This window comes from Symphalangus syndactylus, chromosome 12 (assembly GCF_028878055.3).
Source record: "Symphalangus syndactylus isolate Jambi chromosome 12, NHGRI_mSymSyn1-v2.1_pri, whole genome shotgun sequence".
NCBI lineage: Eukaryota > Metazoa > Chordata > Mammalia > Primates > Hylobatidae > Symphalangus > Symphalangus syndactylus.
The window spans coordinates 84,457,129-84,476,904 of record NC_072441.2 but is presented as its reverse complement, the minus strand read 5'-3'; the positions used below and the strand labels follow the sequence as shown (position 1 = coordinate 84,476,904).

Genomic DNA, 19,776 nt, shown 5'->3' with positions numbered 1-19,776 from the left:
CCCAGAGGCCCCCCAGGGGCCTCCGCCTGGCTAGACCGTGGCCGGGCTCCGGACCTGGGGCTTGGCCCTGGGCGGACCCCGCTGCAGTGGCCCCCCCGGTCCGCCCGGGGCGCTGTGGCTGCGGCTGGTCCGGAGGGGGCGGTGAAGCCTCGGGGAGGGGAGGAGAGGAGAGGGGAGGGGAGAGGAGGGGAGGGGAAGGGAGGGGAGGGGAGGCGAGGGGAGAGGTGGAGAGAGGGGAGTGTTGGAGGCGCAGAAGCCGAGCCGGGCCGCCCGGGCGGGCGGGGAGGAGGAGGAGCCGGGCGGGCTGGCGGGCGGCCGGGTGGCGGCGGCGGCATGGCGGAGCCGAGCGGGGCCGAGACGAGGCCCCCCATTCGGGTCACCGTCAAGACCCCCAAGGACAAGGAGGAAATTGTGATCTGCGATCGAGCCTCGGTCAAGGAGGTAGTACAGCAGGCGGGGGGCGGGGGGAGCGCGGAGGAGGGGTCTACGAAGAGATGGGGGGCCTCTCTGACGGTCTGGCGTCCCGGAGGGCCCCAGAGAGGAGGGCGGGGGCCAGCTGGGACTCCGAGGAGCTGAAGTGAAGGAGAGGCGGGTAGGGGACGCCCTGCGAGGGGAGATCTGGGGGAGCGTGGCGCGTGTTGGGGGGCGGGTTTTGCCTTGTGGCCTGGGGGCGTGGTGGAGAGTGAGGAGGGGACACCTTGCACCGGGAAGGGGGAAGGACCCTGGGTTTGAAGGGAGTGTGCCGGAGTGGGGGCCCGGGCTAGGTGCTAACTGAGAGAACGGGCCGGGGGCAGGCGGAGAGCGCCGGCGCCTACTCTGTGCCTCAGAGAACGCCCAGTGTTCTCTGAGCGATGGGGCTGTCGGGGGAGGATTTCCTTGTGCCCAGATCCTTCCCACTCTTTCAAATCGACGTGGTTACATTTGGTTCTCAGCTCTGCTGAGATTTACGCGGTGTGCAGTAGGTGCTCAATAAAATCTCGTTGAATGACGGACTGTTGCCTGTGTTCGCCACCCCCTGTGGCCACTCCATAATTTCACATAGGCGGGGCTTAAGATAGGCCATCTGGTTGGAAGAGAGGGATCTGGAAGCTGCCTCTGCTTAACAAGTGCAGTGTTTTTACTTAAAGTGTGTGTTGTATTTTGTTTTGTGTTGTGTTTTGGAGGGGCTGGTAGAATTTGGGAAGTCTAACTCCATCCTTGCTCCCTCCGTAACCACATAGAATTACTAAATTTCAGAATTTAAATACTGTACTGTTCCCTACAAAGCTGAATTTGAAAACGGCTCTCATTGAGAAGCAGTGTGTTTAGTTAAGAGCCTGGACTTTGGTGTCAAGACCTGAGTTCTGGTCTGCCTGGGGCAAGTTACCTTACCTCGCTGATCCTCAGTTTTCTCATCTTTAAAATGGAGATAAGGCTGGGCGTGGTGGCTCACACCTGTAATCCCAGCACTTTGGGAGTCTGGGTCTGGTGGATCACCTGAGGTCACGAGTTCAAGACCAGCCTGGCCAACATGATGAAACCCCGCCTCTACTAAAAATACAATTAGCCAGGCATGGTGGTGCGTGCCTGTAGTCCCAGACACTCAGGAGGCTGAAGTAGGAGAATCACTTGAACCCGGAAGATGGAGGTTGCAGTGAGCCAAGATTGCACCTCTGCACACCAGCCTGGGCTACAGAGCGAGACTCCGTCTCAAGATAAAAATAATAATAAAATAAAATGAAAATAATAATATACTATATCTTTAACTGGTGAATAGGTAGTGCTCAATAACTGGCATCTATTTGTTGTAGTTGTTAAGAGAATACTGGGAGGCCGGGCGCGGTGGCTCACGCCTGTAATCCCAGCACTTTGGGAGGCCGAGGTGGGCGGATCACGAGGTCAGGAGATCGAGACCATCCTGGCTAACACGGTGAAACCCCGTCTCTACTAAAAATACAAAAAATTAGCCGGGCGAGGTGGCAGGCGCCTGTAGTCCCAGCTACGCGGGAGGCTGAGGCAGGAGAATGGCGTGAACCCCGGGGGGCGGAGCCTGCAGTGAGCCGAGATCGCGCCACTGCACTCCAGCCTGGGTGAAAGAGCGAGACTCCGTCTCAAAAAAAAAAAAAAAAAAAAAAGAGAATACTGGGAATAGAGAGGAGAGAAAATTGGGTCTCAGAAGGCTGAAGGTCCAAAGCTGTTGAAGGAGTTGGGATGGGAGAAGGCTGCCCTGCCTCACAGAGAACTAGGTGGAGGGACTGAAGCTGGGAGGCAGATAGCAGCAAGGGCTTTCTAGGGTGGGAGACTCTGGGATGGAGCTGAGAGAAGAGCCTCTCACTGGTTCATCTCCTTTGTTAAGAAAGGAGATGCTTATTGCAGCTGGAGGAATGGCGTCGAGACTACAGAAAGGACTTCCCATGACTAGAGATGAGAGCAAGAGAGTGCAGAAGCTGTTGAAGAAGAGTCAGGGTCCCTGGTAGGGGGAGTCCAGGCAGCCTCCACAGTGACCTCTGCCTCTTGATCACAGTTCAAAGAGGAAATCTCCCGGAGGTTTAAGGCTCAGCAGGATCAGCTGGTCCTGATCTTCGCAGGCAAGATCCTCAAGGATGGGGACACACTGAACCAGCACGGAATCAAGGACGGGCTCACTGTCCATCTGGTCATCAAGACCCCTCAGAAGTAAGTTCAGGAGCAGAGCAGATCCAGCTTCTGATTGGGCCTCCCTATCTGATACTTTCTCACTCATTGCTCAACTGTACCCAGAGGGCCTAAGCTGAGGCCTAGGCAGGTAGCTCCTGGATGAATATGATCTCATCTCTAGGGGAAGGGAACCTGATTTACCACTCCCAGAATGCCCCGAAGACAGATAATACTAGCTCCTTTCTCCCTCTGCTGGTTTACTGACTGCCCTCCCGCCATCAACCAACTCCAGCCTCAGGACTGCCCAGGAGGGGGCTTGGGTTAAAATAGTAGTCCCATAGCAAGCACAGAGATTTTCGCGGTACCTTCCCTCTTCTAGTGCTCACTCCAACAGGATTCTCCTTTCTCTGTCCTCAGGGCTCAAGATCCAGCTGCTGCCACTGCTTCTTCCCCCTCCACACCTGACCCTGCCTCAGCACCCTCCACCACGCCTGCTTCACCCGCCACCCCTGCCCAGCCCTCCACCTCTGGCAGTGCCTCTTCGGATGCTGGCAGTGGAAGCCGGAGGAGCAGTGGTGGGGGGCCCTCTCCAGGGGCTGGGGAGGGATCCCCCAGTGCTACTGCATCCATACTCTGTAAGCCCTCAGAGAGGAGAGCACAATCTTGTTTGGGGTTGGGGAGTTGGGGAAAGCCAAGAGGAGGGAGAAACAGGAGTTCCTGCTCCTGGTTTGATGGGGATAGGGGACCCCATGACATAGAGTTCCAGACATTGATACTTGATTCAATCTGGGGAAGAAACTAGTCTGAGCAGTTCTCAGAGGTGGGGACCATGGCTAAGGGTTAGGAGTGAGGGGAGAAATGGGGTTGGGGATGTGGGGAACCCTAGGTAAAGGGAATGGAAGACCCTGTGAGTCTGGGGAAAAGTTGGATCCAGCAGTAGCCAGATGGGCCACTCATTCAACAGACCATTGCTGGTTGCCTTCTCTCTGTCCAGTTCTATGTTTGGCACAGCCTCAGCCTTCAGAGAGGCCTCAGTCTACTAGGCTCACATTTTTTTGCCAGCAGTGGATCAGGGCCAGGCTGTGGGAATGACTGGAAGAGGGACATGTGAGAAGCATTTGGGGCGTGTCCTGGAGATCTGAATTCAGTGGCTCTGGCTAAGTGAGGACAGGGCTCTTGTGGCAGACTGTGACCCTGCCCCCTTCCCACAGCTGGCTTTGGGGGCATCCTGGGGCTAGGCAGCCTGGGCCTGGGCTCTGCCAACTTCATGGAGCTGCAGCAGCAGATGCAGAGGCAGCTGATGTCCAATCCTGAGATGCTGTCGCAGATCATGGAGAACCCCCTGGTCCAGGATATGATGTCTAACCCTGACCTGATGCGTCACATGATTATGGCCAACCCCCAGATGCAGCAACTGATGGAGCGGAACCCCGAGATCAGCCACATGCTCAACAACCCTGAACTCATGAGGCAGGTGAGTATGAGAGGGCTGGAGAGCTGGAGGACACTGGTGCCCAGCCGTGCCCTGCCCAGCCTTTCCTACCTTGTCCTACATTGATTTGTTCATTCATGTATTCAGCAGTTTTGAACACTGGAGGTACAGGGATGAAAAGACAGGCCTAGCTTTTCAGGAATTCCAGGTGTCAAAGGGAAGTGGGACAAGTAAACCGGCAATTAGAATACAATGTGGTCATTGCTATCATAAGGATAATCACAGGATCCTCTAGGAGCATAGAGAAGAGCTCCTGACCCTACCCTGAGGCTTAGAGGAGGCCTCAAGAAATGTCACCAAGCTGAGACCCAAAGGAGGAAGACGAACCAGGGGGAGAGGAAGACGAACCGGGGGAGAGGAAGACGAACGGGGGGAAAGAAAGAGAAGAGCATTCAGGGCCGAGGGACAGCAAATATAAAGGCCTGGGAGTGAAAGATAGTAGGTTGTTTGGGGAGCACTGTGGCTGGGCAGGGCCCAGTTGGGAATGGAGAACCAGGGGAGACTGTTGTGATGTTGCTCTTTGGGAGTTCCAGCTCATGGTCCGCTCCACCAGAGGACCAAGGTAGCCAATCTTCCCAGCAGGGCTGTGGACACCAGTGCTGGACTCACCAGAAGATAATTTATGTAAGGTCAAGTACTTGTGAGTGTTTTGTTCACTGTCTAGAACAGTGCCTGGTGCGTGGTAGTCATGCAGTAAATATTTATTGAATGAATGAATTACAGGACAAGAGATCAGAGTTCTGGGAAGCTGGGCGTATCAGTTATAAAGGAGTCTTAGAAAAGGCAAGTGTGGAGCACATTTGGGAAGGAGAGGGAAGGTATTCCAAGTTGAATGGGAACAAGTAGTTACACTTATTTTTCTGTGATGAACTCCCCTGGGGTTGACATAGCCACCCCTTGTTGAGATTGTGCCATTGGCTCCATAGAAGAAAGCCCCCATCTTCAGTGTTTCTCAAGGTTCAGGCAGGCCAAAGACTTGGCCGTGGAAATTACAGGGTGTCAATAGCTTTATTCCAGCTTGAATCCTTTCCTTCCCCAACTTGCAGTCATTTACCAGGAATCACAGTATGGTCTTGGACAGACCAACCAACCTGGCTTTGAACACTGTCTTCACCACTCAGTGACTGTGTGTCCCAGGGCAGCAAGTCAATTAACATCTCTGAGCCTATTTGCTCATCTGCAAAACAGGGACAGAAATAAACACCTGAGATGGTTATTGTGGAGATTACATGACTTGAATTCCGTAAGCTACTTGGCCCTGTGCCCATATACAGTAGGTGCTCAGTAGATGTTAATTTTCTCTTCTGCCTCCTCCCCTTTCTTTCTGTGTCTCTTCTGACTCAGTTTCCTTGTGCACCCTGACACTTCTTTGGACACTCTGAGCCTAAGGGAGGGAAGCTGCTGCCCTCACTTCAGCTGGGATCATTGTCCTCCACTAGAAAAAGCCAACCAAAATACCCACAGGGAGGCAGGCTTGGAGCCAAGATTACAGTAGAGGAAGGAAGTCCAGTTTACTCTACTCCCTGTCACTGTGGGGCAGTTCCTGGGCCCTGGTCCTGATCCTGATACAGACCCCCTTCCTCAAGGCCCACCTTTTTCCTAGGTTGGTGCTCCCCTGATTCCGGGGCCCATTTTATGTCTCTCTCTTGATCAGACAATGGAGCTTGCTCGAAATCCAGCCATGATGCAAGAGATGATGCGGAACCAGGACCGGGCCCTGAGCAACCTTGAGAGCATCCCTGGAGGGTATAATGCCCTCCGCCGCATGTACACGGACATCCAGGAGCCCATGTTTAGTGCTGCCCGGGAACAGGTGGGATCAAGGGCCAGGGTAGTGGGTTGGGCTGTCTGGGCTTGAGATTCCCTACCCCCACCCCAGGCAAACCTGGGTCTGCTCTTCTTTCTTTCCCCAGTCCCCTGAGGGGTGGGCCTTGGCTTGAAGGCAGTTCTCAACAGTACATATCTGGGGATGGTCCAATTTGGCATTGACAAAAGATAAGCAGAGGTCCTTGTGGAAGTGGGTGAGGCATAGCATCCAAGGAACTTGACATCCTGACAAACTTCTTGTACCAGGGGCTCAAAGGTCACGTGGCAGGCCTGAGGTCAGACGCCAGCCCTGATACAGCATGTCTCAAGTATGGTCCATGGATCACCTGCATCAGAATCACCTGGGGAGCTTGTTGATCATGAGAATCCTGGTCCCCACCTTTGAGCTACTTACTGAATCCATTTCTGGGGTTGGGCCCCAGGATTATACACTTTTAAAAATGCTTTATGAATCCTATTCAAGTACACACAAAAAAATAGATGAAAATATAACATTCTTTTTTTTTTTAATCAATGTTGCCCTAACATGCTGCCATATATAATTTCAGTGCCCTTTTGGTTCTTTCTTTCTTTTTTTTTTTTTTTGAGATGGAATCTCGCTTTATCGCCCAGGCTGGAATGCAGTGGCGCAATCTTGGCTCACTGTAACCTCCGCCTCCCGGGTTCAAGCAATTCTCATGCCTTCTCCCTGGTAGCTAGGACTACAGGTACATGCCACCATGCCCAGCTAACTTTATATATTTTTATATATATATATATATATATATATTTTTTTTATATATATATATATATATATTTTTTTTTTTTTTTTTTTTTTTTGAGACAGAGTCTTGCTCTGTCGCCCAGGCTGGAGTGCAGTGACGCAGTCTCAGCTCACTGCAAGCTCTGCTTCCCGGGTTCACGCCATTCTCCTGCCTCAGCCTCTCCAAGTAGCTGGGACTACAGGTGCCCGCCACCACGCCGGGCTAATTTTTTGTATTTTTAGTAGAGATGGGGTTTCACCGTGGTCTCGATCTCCTGACCTCACGATCCGCCCGCCTCGGCCTCCCAAAGTGCTGGGATTACAAGCGTGAGCCACCGCGCCTGGCCAACTTTTTATATTTTTAGTAGAGATGGGTTTCACCATGTTAGCCAGGATGATCTTGATCTCCTGACCTCATGATGTGCCCACCTCGGCCTCCCAAAGTGCTGAGATTACAGATGTGAGCCACTGTGCCTGGCCATGGTTCTTTTTAAAAATTTAATTTTACATTAAACACATTCTATGTTTGTGTGTTTGAAAATGCAAAAGTTGGCCAGGCGCAGTGGCTGACGCCTGTAATCCCAGCACTTTGGGAGGCCGAGGTGGGCAGATCATGAGGTCAGGAGATTGAGACCATCCTGGCTAACATGGTGAAACCCCATCTCCACTAAAAATACAAAAAATTAGCCGGGTATGATGGCACACACCTGTAGTCCCAGCTCTTTGGGAGGCCGAGGCAGGAGAATCGCTTGAACCCGGGAGACAGAGGTTGCAGTGAGCCAAGATCGTGCCACTGCACTCCAGCCTGGGCGACAGAGTGAGACTCCATCTCAAAAAAAAAAAAAAATTCAAAAGTTACACAAAGTAAACAAAAGGGTATTCCAAAAAAGTATGGAAAAGTATACAGGCTAAAAAAAGGTTTACAGAAGGGATCCCTCTGTTTCCATCTCCCAGCCAGCTCTTTTCTACCTCAGTGGTAACTAATGTTGTTAGTATTTTGTTTATTTTCCCAGACATATTTAATATTTGCAAATAAGACATAGGTAGAGTTGTAGCCTTTACAAACCCCTCCCCTCTCCTTTTTCTCTCCAGAGGTAACTACTACGCTGAAGTTGAAGTTGGGGTTTATCATTCTGATTCTTTTATTACCTATGTATATGTCTATAAATGTCTATATGTTATCGTATTTTTAAATATGAGGTGGTACCATACTGGTCTGCTGGTCTTATTATTTTAACTTGCTTTTTTTTTTTTTTTTTGAGACAGTCTCACTGTTTTGCCCAGGCTGGAGTGCAATGGCGCGATCTCAGCTCACTGCAACCTCCACCTCCTGGGTTCCAGCGAGTCTCCTGCCTCAGCCTTCGGAGTAGCCAGGACTGCAGGCGTGCACCATCACGTCTGGCTAAGTTTTGTATTTTTTAGTAGACACGGGGTTTCACCATATTGGCCAGGCTGGTCTCGAACTCCTGACCTTGTCATCTGCCTGCCTCAGCCTCCCAAAGTGCTGGGATTACAGGTGTGAGCCACCGCACTTGACCTTTTTTTTTTTTTGTGAAGGAGTCTCACTCACTCTTTCACCCAGGCTGGAGTGCAGTGGCACGATCTCGGCTCACTGCAGGCTCCGCCCCCTGGGGTTCACGCCATTCTCCTGCCTCAGCCTCCCGCGTAGCTGGGACTACAGGCGCCTGCCACCTCGCCCGGCTAATGTTTTGTATTTTTAGTAGAGACGGGGTTTCACCGTGTTAGCCAGGATGGTCTCGATCTCCCGACCTCGTGATCCACCGGCCTCGGCCTCCCAAAGTGCTGGGATTACAGGAGTGAGCCACTGCGCCTGGCTTTTTTTTTTTTTTTTTAATACAACTTTTAAAAATGTTTTGTGTTTTTGGTTTGTTTTGTTTTTTTGAGACGAAGTCTCCCTCGTTGCCCAGGCTGGAGTGCAATAGCGTGATCTCAGCTCACCGCAACCTCCGCCTCTCGGGTTCAAGTGATTCTCCTGCCTCAGCCTCCCGAGTAGCTGGGACCACAGGCGCCCGCCACCACGCCCAGCTAATTTTTTTTTGTATTATTAGTAGAGACGAGGTTTCACCATGTTGGCCAGGCTGGTCTTGAACTCCTGACCTCAGATGATCCACCCACCTCGGCCTCCCAAAGTGCTGGGATTATAGACATGAGCCATTGTGCCCGGCCTAAAACCGAGAAACTTTTAAAATATTTATTTCATTTAAAAATGACAATTTATTACAAGTTGGCGGGGCGTAGTGGTGCATGCCTGTAATCTCAGCATTTTGGGAGGCTGAGGCAGGTGGATCACCTGAGGTCAGGAGTTTGAGACCAGCCTGGCCAACATGGCGAAACCCCATCTCTACTAAAAATACAAAACTTAGCCAAGCGTGGTGGTGGGTGCCTGTCGTCCCAGCTTCTCAGGAGGCTGAGGCAAGAGAATCGCTTGAACCCTGGAGGCAGAGGTTGCAGTGAGCCGAGATTGTGCCATTGCACTCCAGCCTGGGCAGCAGAACAAGACTCCATCTCAAAAAAAAAAAAAAATTTATTACAAGTTAACATAAATAACATTATTTTGAAAAACAACTTTATTTTCCAAAACAAACAAAACTGTAGAGGAAAGTGTGGACTTGTTTTACATTTTTGTAGTTCTCTTTGATATCTAGCTTACTACAAGACAGCTGGTTCTCAGATCTGCATTCAGTTTGCAATGTCACATGTCATGTAGACTTTGGAAAACGCTGTATCCTCATGAGAGAATAAGAGTGAAAAAGACAAATTCATGTCTTAGAATTATGAAAACAGTTTTAATGCTTGCAGGGGTCCCAGGACCACACTTTGAGAACTGTTGTATTAGAGGAGTATTATAAGCATTAGAATAAATGTGTCAGGCACATAGTAGGTGCTCAATAAATGATGGTTGTTATCACTGTGGGTAGTTCAGGAAAAGAGATTTCATCCTTAGAGTGTACCAGGAAGAATAAAGCGAGCCCAGAACAAGGTGGGGTGAGGTGCTAGGCAGGTATCAGAACAAGAAATCTGAAACAGGCACAGAGGCTGAAACCATGGTGCATGAACCCTGGCCTGTGAGCTGTGTTATCTGAACAGGATCTGGTGAGGTGAAGGAAACAACTCAGAGTAGGAGAATCCTTGGTTAGCCCCAGTCCCCATGACCCAGTTTGAATAAACAGGAAAAGCAGCTCAATATGAAACCCTATGGTGGGGAGGGGCTGAGGTAGGACCACCTGGGAACTCAGGAAAGGGAGCTGCTGAGCTCTTAGACCACGAGAAAGGCTGAGTAGGGAAAACTGAGTCTGGGACTCCCTCAGCCAGAGCTCTGTGCTAGGTGCTGGAGGGGAGGAGGTTCTGGTGTTGCCTTTGGGAAGCACACCATCCCATGGGGTATGGACCTGAGATATCCTGGGGAGCACAGTGAGGAGCATGGTAGGGCGAGGGGGACCAGAAGTAAACTGAGGCCTGTTCATCTGAAGTAGCCAGTGTGCAGAGGTAGGGTTTGGAGCAGGAGGGGAAAACCTAGAAAGGGCATATTCTGCCAGAGGTGTGTTCTGCTAGGGGCCGCCACTGTGGTGTGCCTGGATGGACAGAGAATGCCAGGTAGGGGACCTGGGGAGTGAGGGAAAGGTTCTGGGGAGCTCGAATTAGTCCAGGGAGGCTGGGGAAAGGGAAGATCGGGGTTCAAGTAGAGAGCCAGGTTTGACAGCCCACTCCCATTAAGCCAGTAGTTAGTTATTGAGCACCTACTAGTGTCGGGGCTGGGGGTGCACAGGCAAATCTGACATTGTCTCTGCGCCTTGAGGTACAGGAACACAAATATTTGGCTACACAATGGGAAAACTGTGTGTAAAGTGCAGTGGGTTACATAGGAGATGATTAGAGACCAAATATTGAAAGCCACCAGTGGGGATGGGAAGTTTTCAATTATCTGAGAGGTTCAGTTATCCAGTCACTAGCATCAGCTAGCTCGCACCCTGTGGAGCAAGGAAGGAGCTATCCATTGTGGGGCAAAGAACTGAACTGAGAACCTCCAAGTGTCTTAGATCTCTCTCCCTTTTCTGCGGAAGGGGAGGCTATTAAGTGAGAGGAGAGAGTGGGCCTAGCCCTTGTCCCTGATTTGTTTCAGTCCTTAACCCAAAACCTTTCCCTCCTCCCAGTTTGGCAACAATCCCTTCTCTTCCCTGGCCGGGAACTCCGACAGCTCATCCTCCCAGCCTCTGCGGACTGAGAATCGAGAGCCCCTCCCTAACCCCTGGAGCCCCTCGCCCCCCACCTCCCAGGCCCCCGGGTCCGGTGGGGAGGGCACCGGAGGATCGGGGACCAGCCAGGTGCACCCGACAGTCTCGAACCCCTTTGGGATCAATGCGGCTAGCCTGGGGTCAGGTATGTCCTAGGATGGAAGGAGCTTAGTGGGGTCACCAGGGCAGCCCCTCTGCCCCAGGACTGAATAGGGTTCATACTGCTCCAGGATTTTGAAGACAGAGGTGAGACTATCGAGGCCACAGAGGGGGCTCTGCCGTCTGGGATAGTGACCGGGTGAGGGCTGGTTCTGGCCATGTCCTGTTATCCCTGGGAGTGACCTAAGTAATAGCTCATGAGTAAACCAGGCCCCGCTTCCTAAGCTCCATGAGCACCTCTGGTATTATCCAGTGTAAAAGGATCAGACTGCTGTGGGGAGAGGGGGCTGGAGAGGAATCAAGGCAGACCTGGGGAGAGGCAGATGTGAGGCTGAGGGAAAGGGATGTGCAGGGCTTGCCATGTACAGAAGAACAGGTTATGCACTGCACAACCCTAGAGGATGCTCCATTTATCTGGACTATGACTGTACACATGGCCTGGGGGATGTCTTCAGCAGATGCTCTAATTTCTCTGCACTCTGGGGGATATCTTGATTGGGAAATTTCCTTCCCTCTGTGTGTGTTAGTTTCCTTATTTGTAAAATAAAGACTGGAACTTGATCCATGATTTTAAAATTGTGCTCCTGCATCCTGGAAAGGTCTTCATCTCCAGGATGAGGAAGGACACAATGGGAGAGGCTGCAGCCCTCCTGCCCCAGCTCCAGCCAGACCATTAACATACTTGGTTTCTGAGTGAGATTTGGCAGGAGGAAAGGGTCTCTGCTGCTAAGACAAGTTTGATCTAGATGATATTTAATCATTTCTTTCCAAACTGGACATAATTTGAGCTTATGGCAGGACAGTCCAGAGAGGCATAAATCAGACCCAGTTCCTAGCTGGCTTGTGCTTATCAAGTAAATGGAAAAGGGGCCAGGCCAAAGCAGGGCAAGATGACCTTGGACTTGGGAGAGACTTGGACTCATGCCACAATCCTAGGGTGCCCACTGGACCATTGCTTTTCTGAGTTTTGTAGTCATTCGGTGTCTGAAGTAAGGTGATTGAAGTGAGGCCTTTGGTTTCCATCTGGACCCTTTGTCTCCTGTTTTCTTTTTTTCCACCTTGTCCTAGGGATGTTCAATAGCCCAGAAATGCAAGCCCTCCTCCAGCAGATCTCTGAGAACCCCCAGCTGATGCAGAATGTGATCTCAGCGCCCTACATGCGCAGCATGATGCAGACGCTTGCCCAGAACCCTGACTTTGCTGCTCAGGTATCATACCAGCATGAGGAGAGTATTGTTGGGGAGAGAGTTCCTCTTGGTTGGGGGCAGTTTCTTGTGGTCAAAACACTGTGGAGCCAGACTGCCTGGGTTTGCATCCCAAGCTCTGCTACTTCCCAGCTGTGTGAGCTAAGCAAGTTACTTAGCCTCCCAGTTTCTTTATCTATAAGATGATAATAACAATAGTTCCTACCCCCTATAGTTGTAAGGATTAAATGAGTTAATACACGTTAAGTGCTTAGAACACAGCATGTGACAGAGTAAGTTCTGTATACCTGGAAATGTTAGCTGTCCTCATCATCATCAGACCCAGGGCTGAGCAGCCTGACTCCTCATACTCTTCATTGCCCAGAGCATAGTTCCATTTCCTCTCACTGTCCCACTTAGGCCTTCAGGATACTTTGAGATCCCTGGAGAAGCTGGCCAGACTTCCTGCAGTGGTAGGGGGTGCCGAGGGAGTCTGAGGCTGTGGGGGAATTCTTAGGGTGAAAAGGCCCAGGTCTCCCCCTGCTACCTTCACCCTGGCAGATGATGGTGAATGTGCCGCTCTTCGCGGGGAACCCCCAACTGCAGGAGCAGCTCCGCCTGCAGCTCCCAGTCTTCCTGCAGCAGGTGAGTGAGGAGCCTAGATGGGTGGAGGTTGAAGGCAAGGGGTAGTCCCTGAAGCCCAATGGGTGGAGATGAAGTTGGGGCAGAGCTTGACTCTGGACTCCTAGTTGAGGTTGTCTCCTCTTTCCTGCCACCTCTTAATGCCTTTCTCTGCTTATTTCCCACCAGATGCAGAACCCAGAGTCACTCTCCATCCTTACCAATCCTCGAGCCATGCAGGCATTGCTGCAGATCCAGCAGGGACTACAGACCTTGCAGACCGAGGCCCCTGGGCTGGTACCCAGGTGAGGGTAGGGGGGCAGGAGGGCAGCAAGGTTCTGGCAACTTCTCTCCTTCAACTCTTCTCTCTGCCACTCTCTCAGCATCCTTTGTGTCTCTGAGGGTCTGTTTTCCTGTTTCTTCCAACTGCTTTTCTTTCTGGATCTCACGTTCTCATCCCTTTCTTAGATGCCTCTCCTACCTCTTGGTCTCTCTTGCCTACAGCCTTGGCTCCTTTGGAATGTCCCGGACCCCAGCACCCTCAGCAGGCAGCAACACAGGGTCTACGCCCGAGGCCCCCACTTCCTCACCAGCCACGCCAGCCACATCTTCTCCAACGGGGGCTTCCAGCGCCCAGCAGCAGCTCATGCAGCAGATGATCCAGCTTTTGGCTGGAAGTGGAAACTCACAGGTACATGAGGCAGTGGGGGTAGGTGCTGGGAGCACCACTTTGATCCTGGGAGGTTTCAAGGGAAGCAATAGAGTAGAGGCAGTAGGGCAAGCTTGGGAGTCAGGTCCTGTTCTGCCACTTGCTAGCCTTGGGCAGGTTACCGATCCTCCCTGAGTTCAGTTTGTGCAGATGTGAAATAGAGATGAGAAGAGTAATGGTACTTACCGTGTGCTACGTACTGTTCTAAATGCTTTAGATTTCGGAGCTCATTTACGACTCATTTACCACATTCCTTACAGTAGCCTCATGAGAAAGCTATTATTATTTCTATGTTAAAGATGGGGAAAACTGAGGCCCGGAAAGGTTAAGTGGCTTACTCACTTGCATAGCTAGTAGATAATGAAGCCAAGACTCAAACCCAGGCATTCTACCTCCAGAATTTACACTATACCATTTCTGCTTATATCAAAGGATCCTTTTGATAATTAAAGCAGCCCCCATCTCCGAGACTCTGGGGAGGGGGATTCTGTGAGGTAACCAAAGCCCTGGGAAAGTCAGGGCCAGGGGCTGGCAGGAGGGGCAGGGATGACCTACCTCGAGTGAGCCTCTTAACCTTTCTCTGACCTCTGTGACTCATCTGGAAAAGCCATTCAACCAAAATGTATGTTTACCCAGCTTTGTGCAAGGCACGAGAGAGCTAAACTAGGTGGTGTCCAGTCCAGGTGCAACCCAAGTTAAATTCTGTGGACTGGCCGGGCGCGGTGGCTCACACCTGTAATCCTAGCACTTTGGGAGGCTGAGGCAGGCGGATCATTAGGTCAGAGATCGAGACCATCCTGGCTAACATGGTGAAACCCCATCTCTACTAAAACATACAAAAAAAAAAATTAGCCAGGCGTAGTGGCAGGCGCCTGTAGTCCCAGCTACTCAGGAGGCTGACGCAGGAGAATGGGGTGAACTCGGGAGGCGGAGCTTGCAGTGAGCCAAGATGGTGCCACTGCACTCCAGCCTGGGTGACAGAGCGAGACTCCATCTCAAAAAAAAAAAATTGTATGGACTGTGATGGGAAGCAACAAGCAGCACTGGAAAGGGCTTTCTTTTTTTTTTTTTTTGAGACAGAGTTTTGCTCTTGTTGCCCAGGCCAGAGTGCAATGGTGCAACCTCTGCCTCCCAGGTTCAAGCGATTCTCCTGCCTCAACCTCCCGAGTAGCTGGGATTACAGGCACGCGCCACCACACCCAGCTAATTTTTTTGTATTGTTAGTAGAGATGGGGTTTCACCATGTTGTCCAGGCTGGTCTCGAACTCCTGACCTTAGGTGATCTGCCTGCCTCGGGCTCCCAAAGTGCTGGAATTATAGGCGTGAGCCACCGCACCCATCCAGAAAGGGCTTTTATACTGCAAGTCAGGGGGCCTAAGTGACTGACTTTCTCTGTGACCCCAGGCAAGTCCTGTCTTTTCTCTGGATCAAACATTGTTCCTTTCAACACCAGGTGGACAGTGCTTGCTGGTCTCTTTCTAGCTATAAGAGTCTTTTGTTCATAATCAAGGCTTGTGCTTTCCAAATACCCCTTGGGCAAACATTTACAGGAGATAATTAGAGGAATGACAAGAATGAAAAGCCAGGCTAGCCAGGCGGTGGCTCACTTCTGTAATCTCAGCAATTTGGGAGGCCAAGGCAGGCAGATCACCTGAGGTCGGGAGTTCAAGACCAGCCTGACCAACATGGAGAAACCCCATCTCCACTAAAAATACAAAATTAGCTGGGTGTCGTGGCGCATGCCTATCATCCCAGCTACTCAAGAGGTTGAGGCAGGAGAGTCACTTGAATCTGGGAGGCAGAGGTTGCAGTGAGCCGAGATCATGCCATTGTACTCCAGCCTGGGCAACAAGAGCGAAACTCCATCTTAAAAAAAAAAAAAAAAGCCAGGCCAGGAGTGTGGCTCATGCCTGTAATCCCAGTGCTTTGAGAGGCTGAGGCAGGGGACTGCTTGAGGCCAGGGTTTTGAGACCAGCCTGGGCAACGCAGGGAGACCCAGTCTGTAAAAATTTTTTTCTTTTAAAAAAAAGGCTTAGTGCAGGCTGGGCATGGTGGCTCATGCCTGTAATCCCAACACTTTGGGAGGCCAAGGCAGGTGGATCACTTGAGGCCAGGAGTTCAAAACCCACCTGGCCAACATGGTGAAACCACGTCTCTACTAAAAATACAAAAATTAGCCGGGCTTGGTGGCATGCGCCTGTAATCCCAGCTACTCAGGAGGCTGAGGCAGGAGAATCGCTTCAACCCGTGAGGCAGATCATGCCACTGCACTCCAGCCTGGAAGACAGAGCGAGGCTCTGTCTCAAAAAAAAAAAAAAAAAGAAAAACCTAGTGCAGTGGCTCATGCCTGTAATCCCAGCAGTTAGAGAGGCCAAGGCAGGAGGATCACTTGAGACCAGCCTGGGCAACATAGCAAGACCCTTTCTCTGCTAAAAAAATTTTTTCCTTTATTTTTTATTTTATTTTTATTTTTTTTGAGATGCAGTCTCACTCTGTCCCCCATGCTGGAGTGTTATGGCACAGTCTCGGCTCACTGCAACCTCCGCCTCCCGGGTTCAAGCAATTCTCCTGCCTCAGCCTCCTGAGTAGCTGAGACTACAGGCTCCTGTCACCACGTCCAACTAATTTTTGTATTTTTAGTCTCGGGATATCACCATGTTGGCCAGTCTGGTCTCGAACTCCTGACCTCAGGTGATCCACCTGCCTCAGCCTCCCAAAGTGCTGGGATTACAGGCATGAGCCACCACGCGCTTTTTTCTTTTTTTTTTTTTTTTTAAAGATGTACTCTGTCGTCCAGGCTGGAGTGCAGTAGCGCAATTTCAGCTCGCTGCACCTCTGCCTCCCGGGTTCAAGCGATTCTTCTACCTCAGCCTCCTGAGTAGCTGGGACTACAGGCATGCACCACCATACCTGGGTAATTTTTTGTGTTTTTAGTAGACATGGGGTTTCGCCATGTTGGCCAGGCTGGTCTTGAACTCCTGACCTCAGGCAAACTGCCCATCTTGGCCTCCCAAAGTGCTGGAATTATAGGCATGAGCCACCATGCCCAGCCAAAAAAAATTTTTTTTTAATTAGCTGGGCAAGGTGGTACACATCTGTAGCCCCAGCTACTCAGGAGGCTCAGATAGGAGGATCACTTGAGCCCAGGAGATAGAGGCTGCAGTGAGCTATGAGTCGGCCACTATATTCCAGCCTGGGTACAAGACCCTGTCTCAAAAAAAAGGAAATACTTCTCTTTTATAAATAACTGTTGATCAGTGAAACAAAATTAAATAGCTTCTTAACTGGAACCCTTCTCTAGCCTTTCATATGGCTGTACGTGTGATGACTATTAGGAGGGGCCTTGGAGGTCATGCTTAGTATGCATCTTATTTGACCACAGAGCATTTGGCTTTTGGAGTGCATGTTAACATCTCCAGTATTTATGGAAAGTAATGAGGAATATATGCTGATCTAGGCCTATCAGTTATCTTGAAAATCTAAAAAAAGATACCCGCCTGCCATATTGTTACACAGTTTTGTTTTTTTTGTTTTTGTTTTTGTTTTTTGAGACAGTCTGGCTCTGTTGCCCAGGCTGGAGTGCAGTGGCGCAATCTTGCCTCACTGCAAGCTCCGCCTCCCAGGTTCACGCCATTCTCCTGCCTCAGCCTCCTGAGTAGCTGGTACTACAGGTGCCCAACACCACGCCTGGCGAATTTTTTGTATTTTTAGTAGAGGTGGGGTTTCACCGTGTTAGCCAGGATGGTCTTGATCTCCTGACCTCGTGATCCGCCTGTCTCAGCCTCCCAAAGTGCTGGGATTACAGGCGTGAGCCACCACGCCCGGCCATTACACAGTTATTTAGGACTTGGGACCTAGGCTCCTGGGCCCCCATTTGCAGCTCATCTTCCCTGCCCTCCTGATTGACTCTGAGGATATTAGAGAAGACCTGCTGGTCTTAGAAACCCTTAATTCAAATAGGGCCCCCAAGATTGGTCCTGTGCCCACTTCACAAGGCCTGTCCCCTCCAGGTGCAGACGCCAGAAGTGAGATTTCAGCAGCAGCTGGAGCAGCTCAACTCCATGGGCTTCATCAATCGTGAGGCCAACCTGCAGGCCCTGATTGCCACAGGAGGGGACATCAACGCAGCTATCGAGAGACTGCTGGGCTCCCAGCTCTCCTAATCCCTCGGCCCATGCCTCCTGCCTCTCCCCTCCCTCGATGTCAGCATTTGGTTCTTCTATCAACCCTTACCCTCTGCAGCTTGTCATCCCTTCCGTCTTCTCCCTCATCCTCTCCAAACAGCAGGGTGACTTTAGAGGCATGGGCTCCAACCCCTTAGCTCTGTCTGAGAATTATGGTTTTACTGCTACATCTCTAACAGAATCTTCTCTCCTGGTGTCCTTGAGCAGGGCTACTTAAACAGTTTTCACAGTTTCATTGATTGACTCTACCTCCTTGCCCCACACCACCTTTTGCAATCTTTAAACTTTCAGTGGCTGTGCAGAGTCGAGGGAGGAACCAGCTGTCTGGTTTACTGGAACATAGTCTTCCATCTATACCACTAGGGTTTTGTCTTATGTTTACTTTTGGTAACTCTCTTCCTTCTTTTTCTCCCTACCCCCCAACCCCTAGCCCAACCAATGCTAGAATTTCTCGCTCTGAAGGAGGAGCAGGTGAAACAGGTGGTAATTTTCCTCCTCGGCCCCTATTCTGGTTCATTCAGCACTTTTTGGTAGGAACTGTTGGAAATTCCAGGGTAAGGAGGAAGACGCCTGTTCTCCCTGTCTGAAGAGGGAGATGAGACAGCCCTCTGGACAGGAATTAAACCCTGGACCAGCCCAGTGGAAACTGGTGTGAAAGAGCAGGGAATGAGATTATTCAGAGGAAGGGAATGGGGGAGACAGCCTGAGTCAAAAGGCTTGGAAGTTGGAATTAACAGTGGGGAGCAGAAGCACTCATAGCTCTTTTAGGCAGAAGAATCCAGGCCCAAGCTGGCAGAAGAGACTTAGAGATGCTAATGGAAATTAAACTGAAGAAAGGAGCTCAATGAAGCTAAGTGCCACGCCCCACAAGGGGTCATATTGGCTTTAGTTCCTCAAACACATGTGCTTATATGCACACACACACATTCCCATGGACCCAGGACTTGCTTGTGTCCGCAGGCACCGGTAATTTGAGCCCCCCTCAAAAGACATGAAGGGGGTTGGGGTCTGTGTGAGTAGTGGGGAGGTGCGTGTGTATCCGCATGTGTGCATACACTCTTAAGTTGGGTGGGAAGTGGATTCCTTGTTGGTTTCTGGTTCAGAGTGCTCTCCTACCACCAGAGACAAGTGGGTAAAAGGGTCAGTCCATTGCAGGAATACATATTCGGGAGAGCTAGGTCGCTTGGGGCTCTGGATACTGGGTAACCCAGAGGTAATGTGGGTACCCTTTCTGAAGCTGTCAGGGCTGTGACTAGCACCCTTATCACCCCTCACTGCCTTGTGGGAATAGTGGAGGGTTTTTTTCCTCCAGAGCCCCTGGTCTTTCAGTTCTTAACTATTTCCCTCCAGGCCAGAAAGTTTTCTTTGAGGAAGGAGAGGAGAGGGTGGCAATGATGCCTTTGATCTGGAATTGGACATTGCTCTGTCAGAACAGAGAGGAGGCTCATATCACCTCTTCCCTCTCCTACTTGGCCCAGCTGCTTGGAGGACTGACCCCATGGCTGAGAATATGACGGCAAGAGGAACAGAGTTTGCTCCAAGTGGGAAAGGGTCCCAAGCAGTCTAGAGAAGATGTCTGTATGGCTTTCCCTCCCTACCTCCCCCAGCTCCCACACTGGCCTTTGTAAATAAATGGCGTGGTCTTTGTTGTGAGAGTGTGTTGGCGTTTGTTTTTTTGAGGAAGAAGCTGGCTGACGACAACTTCTTGGTTTTCCAGGGCAAGAATTGTGATCTAGAGGAATTTCAGGTTTGGTTCAGTTACTACAGATGTTAAGAAATATTAAAAGTGGCTGAGATCATGCCATTGCACTACGGCCTGGGCAACAAGAGTGAAACTCCATCTCAAAAAAAACAAGAAATATTAAAAGGTTTTAGCCTGGCAACATAGGGAGACCTTGTCTCTAAAAAAAATTTAAAAATTAGCCAGGCATAGTGGTGTGGGCCTGTAGTCCCAGCTACGTGGGAGGCTGAGGCAGGAGGATCACTTGA

At 50.8% G+C, this 19,776-nt stretch overlaps 1 protein-coding gene across 2 annotated transcripts; it reads left to right on the top strand.

Annotated features, from left to right (window-relative positions):
- The first annotated feature begins 231 nt into the window (after positions 1–231).
- Positions 232–19,440, top strand: UBQLN4 (ubiquilin 4). Of its 2 annotated transcripts, none has more exons than XM_063626786.1 (11): positions 232–441; positions 2,504–2,655; positions 3,034–3,191; positions 3,828–4,090; positions 5,763–5,921; positions 10,850–11,075; positions 12,158–12,297; positions 12,835–12,918; positions 13,084–13,199; positions 13,399–13,585; positions 17,614–19,440. In XM_063626786.1, the coding sequence occupies exons 1-11, from the start codon at positions 334–336 to the stop codon at positions 17,764–17,766; spliced, it is 1,746 nt and encodes a 581-aa protein (XP_063482856.1). In that variant the 5' UTR covers positions 232–333; the 3' UTR covers positions 17,767–19,440. The 2 variants fall into 2 exon arrangements, with proteins under 2 accessions (XP_063482856.1, XP_063482855.1); XM_063626785.1 differs by having other exon boundaries at positions 3,034–3,251.
- Positions 19,441–19,776: the final 336 nt, after the last annotated feature.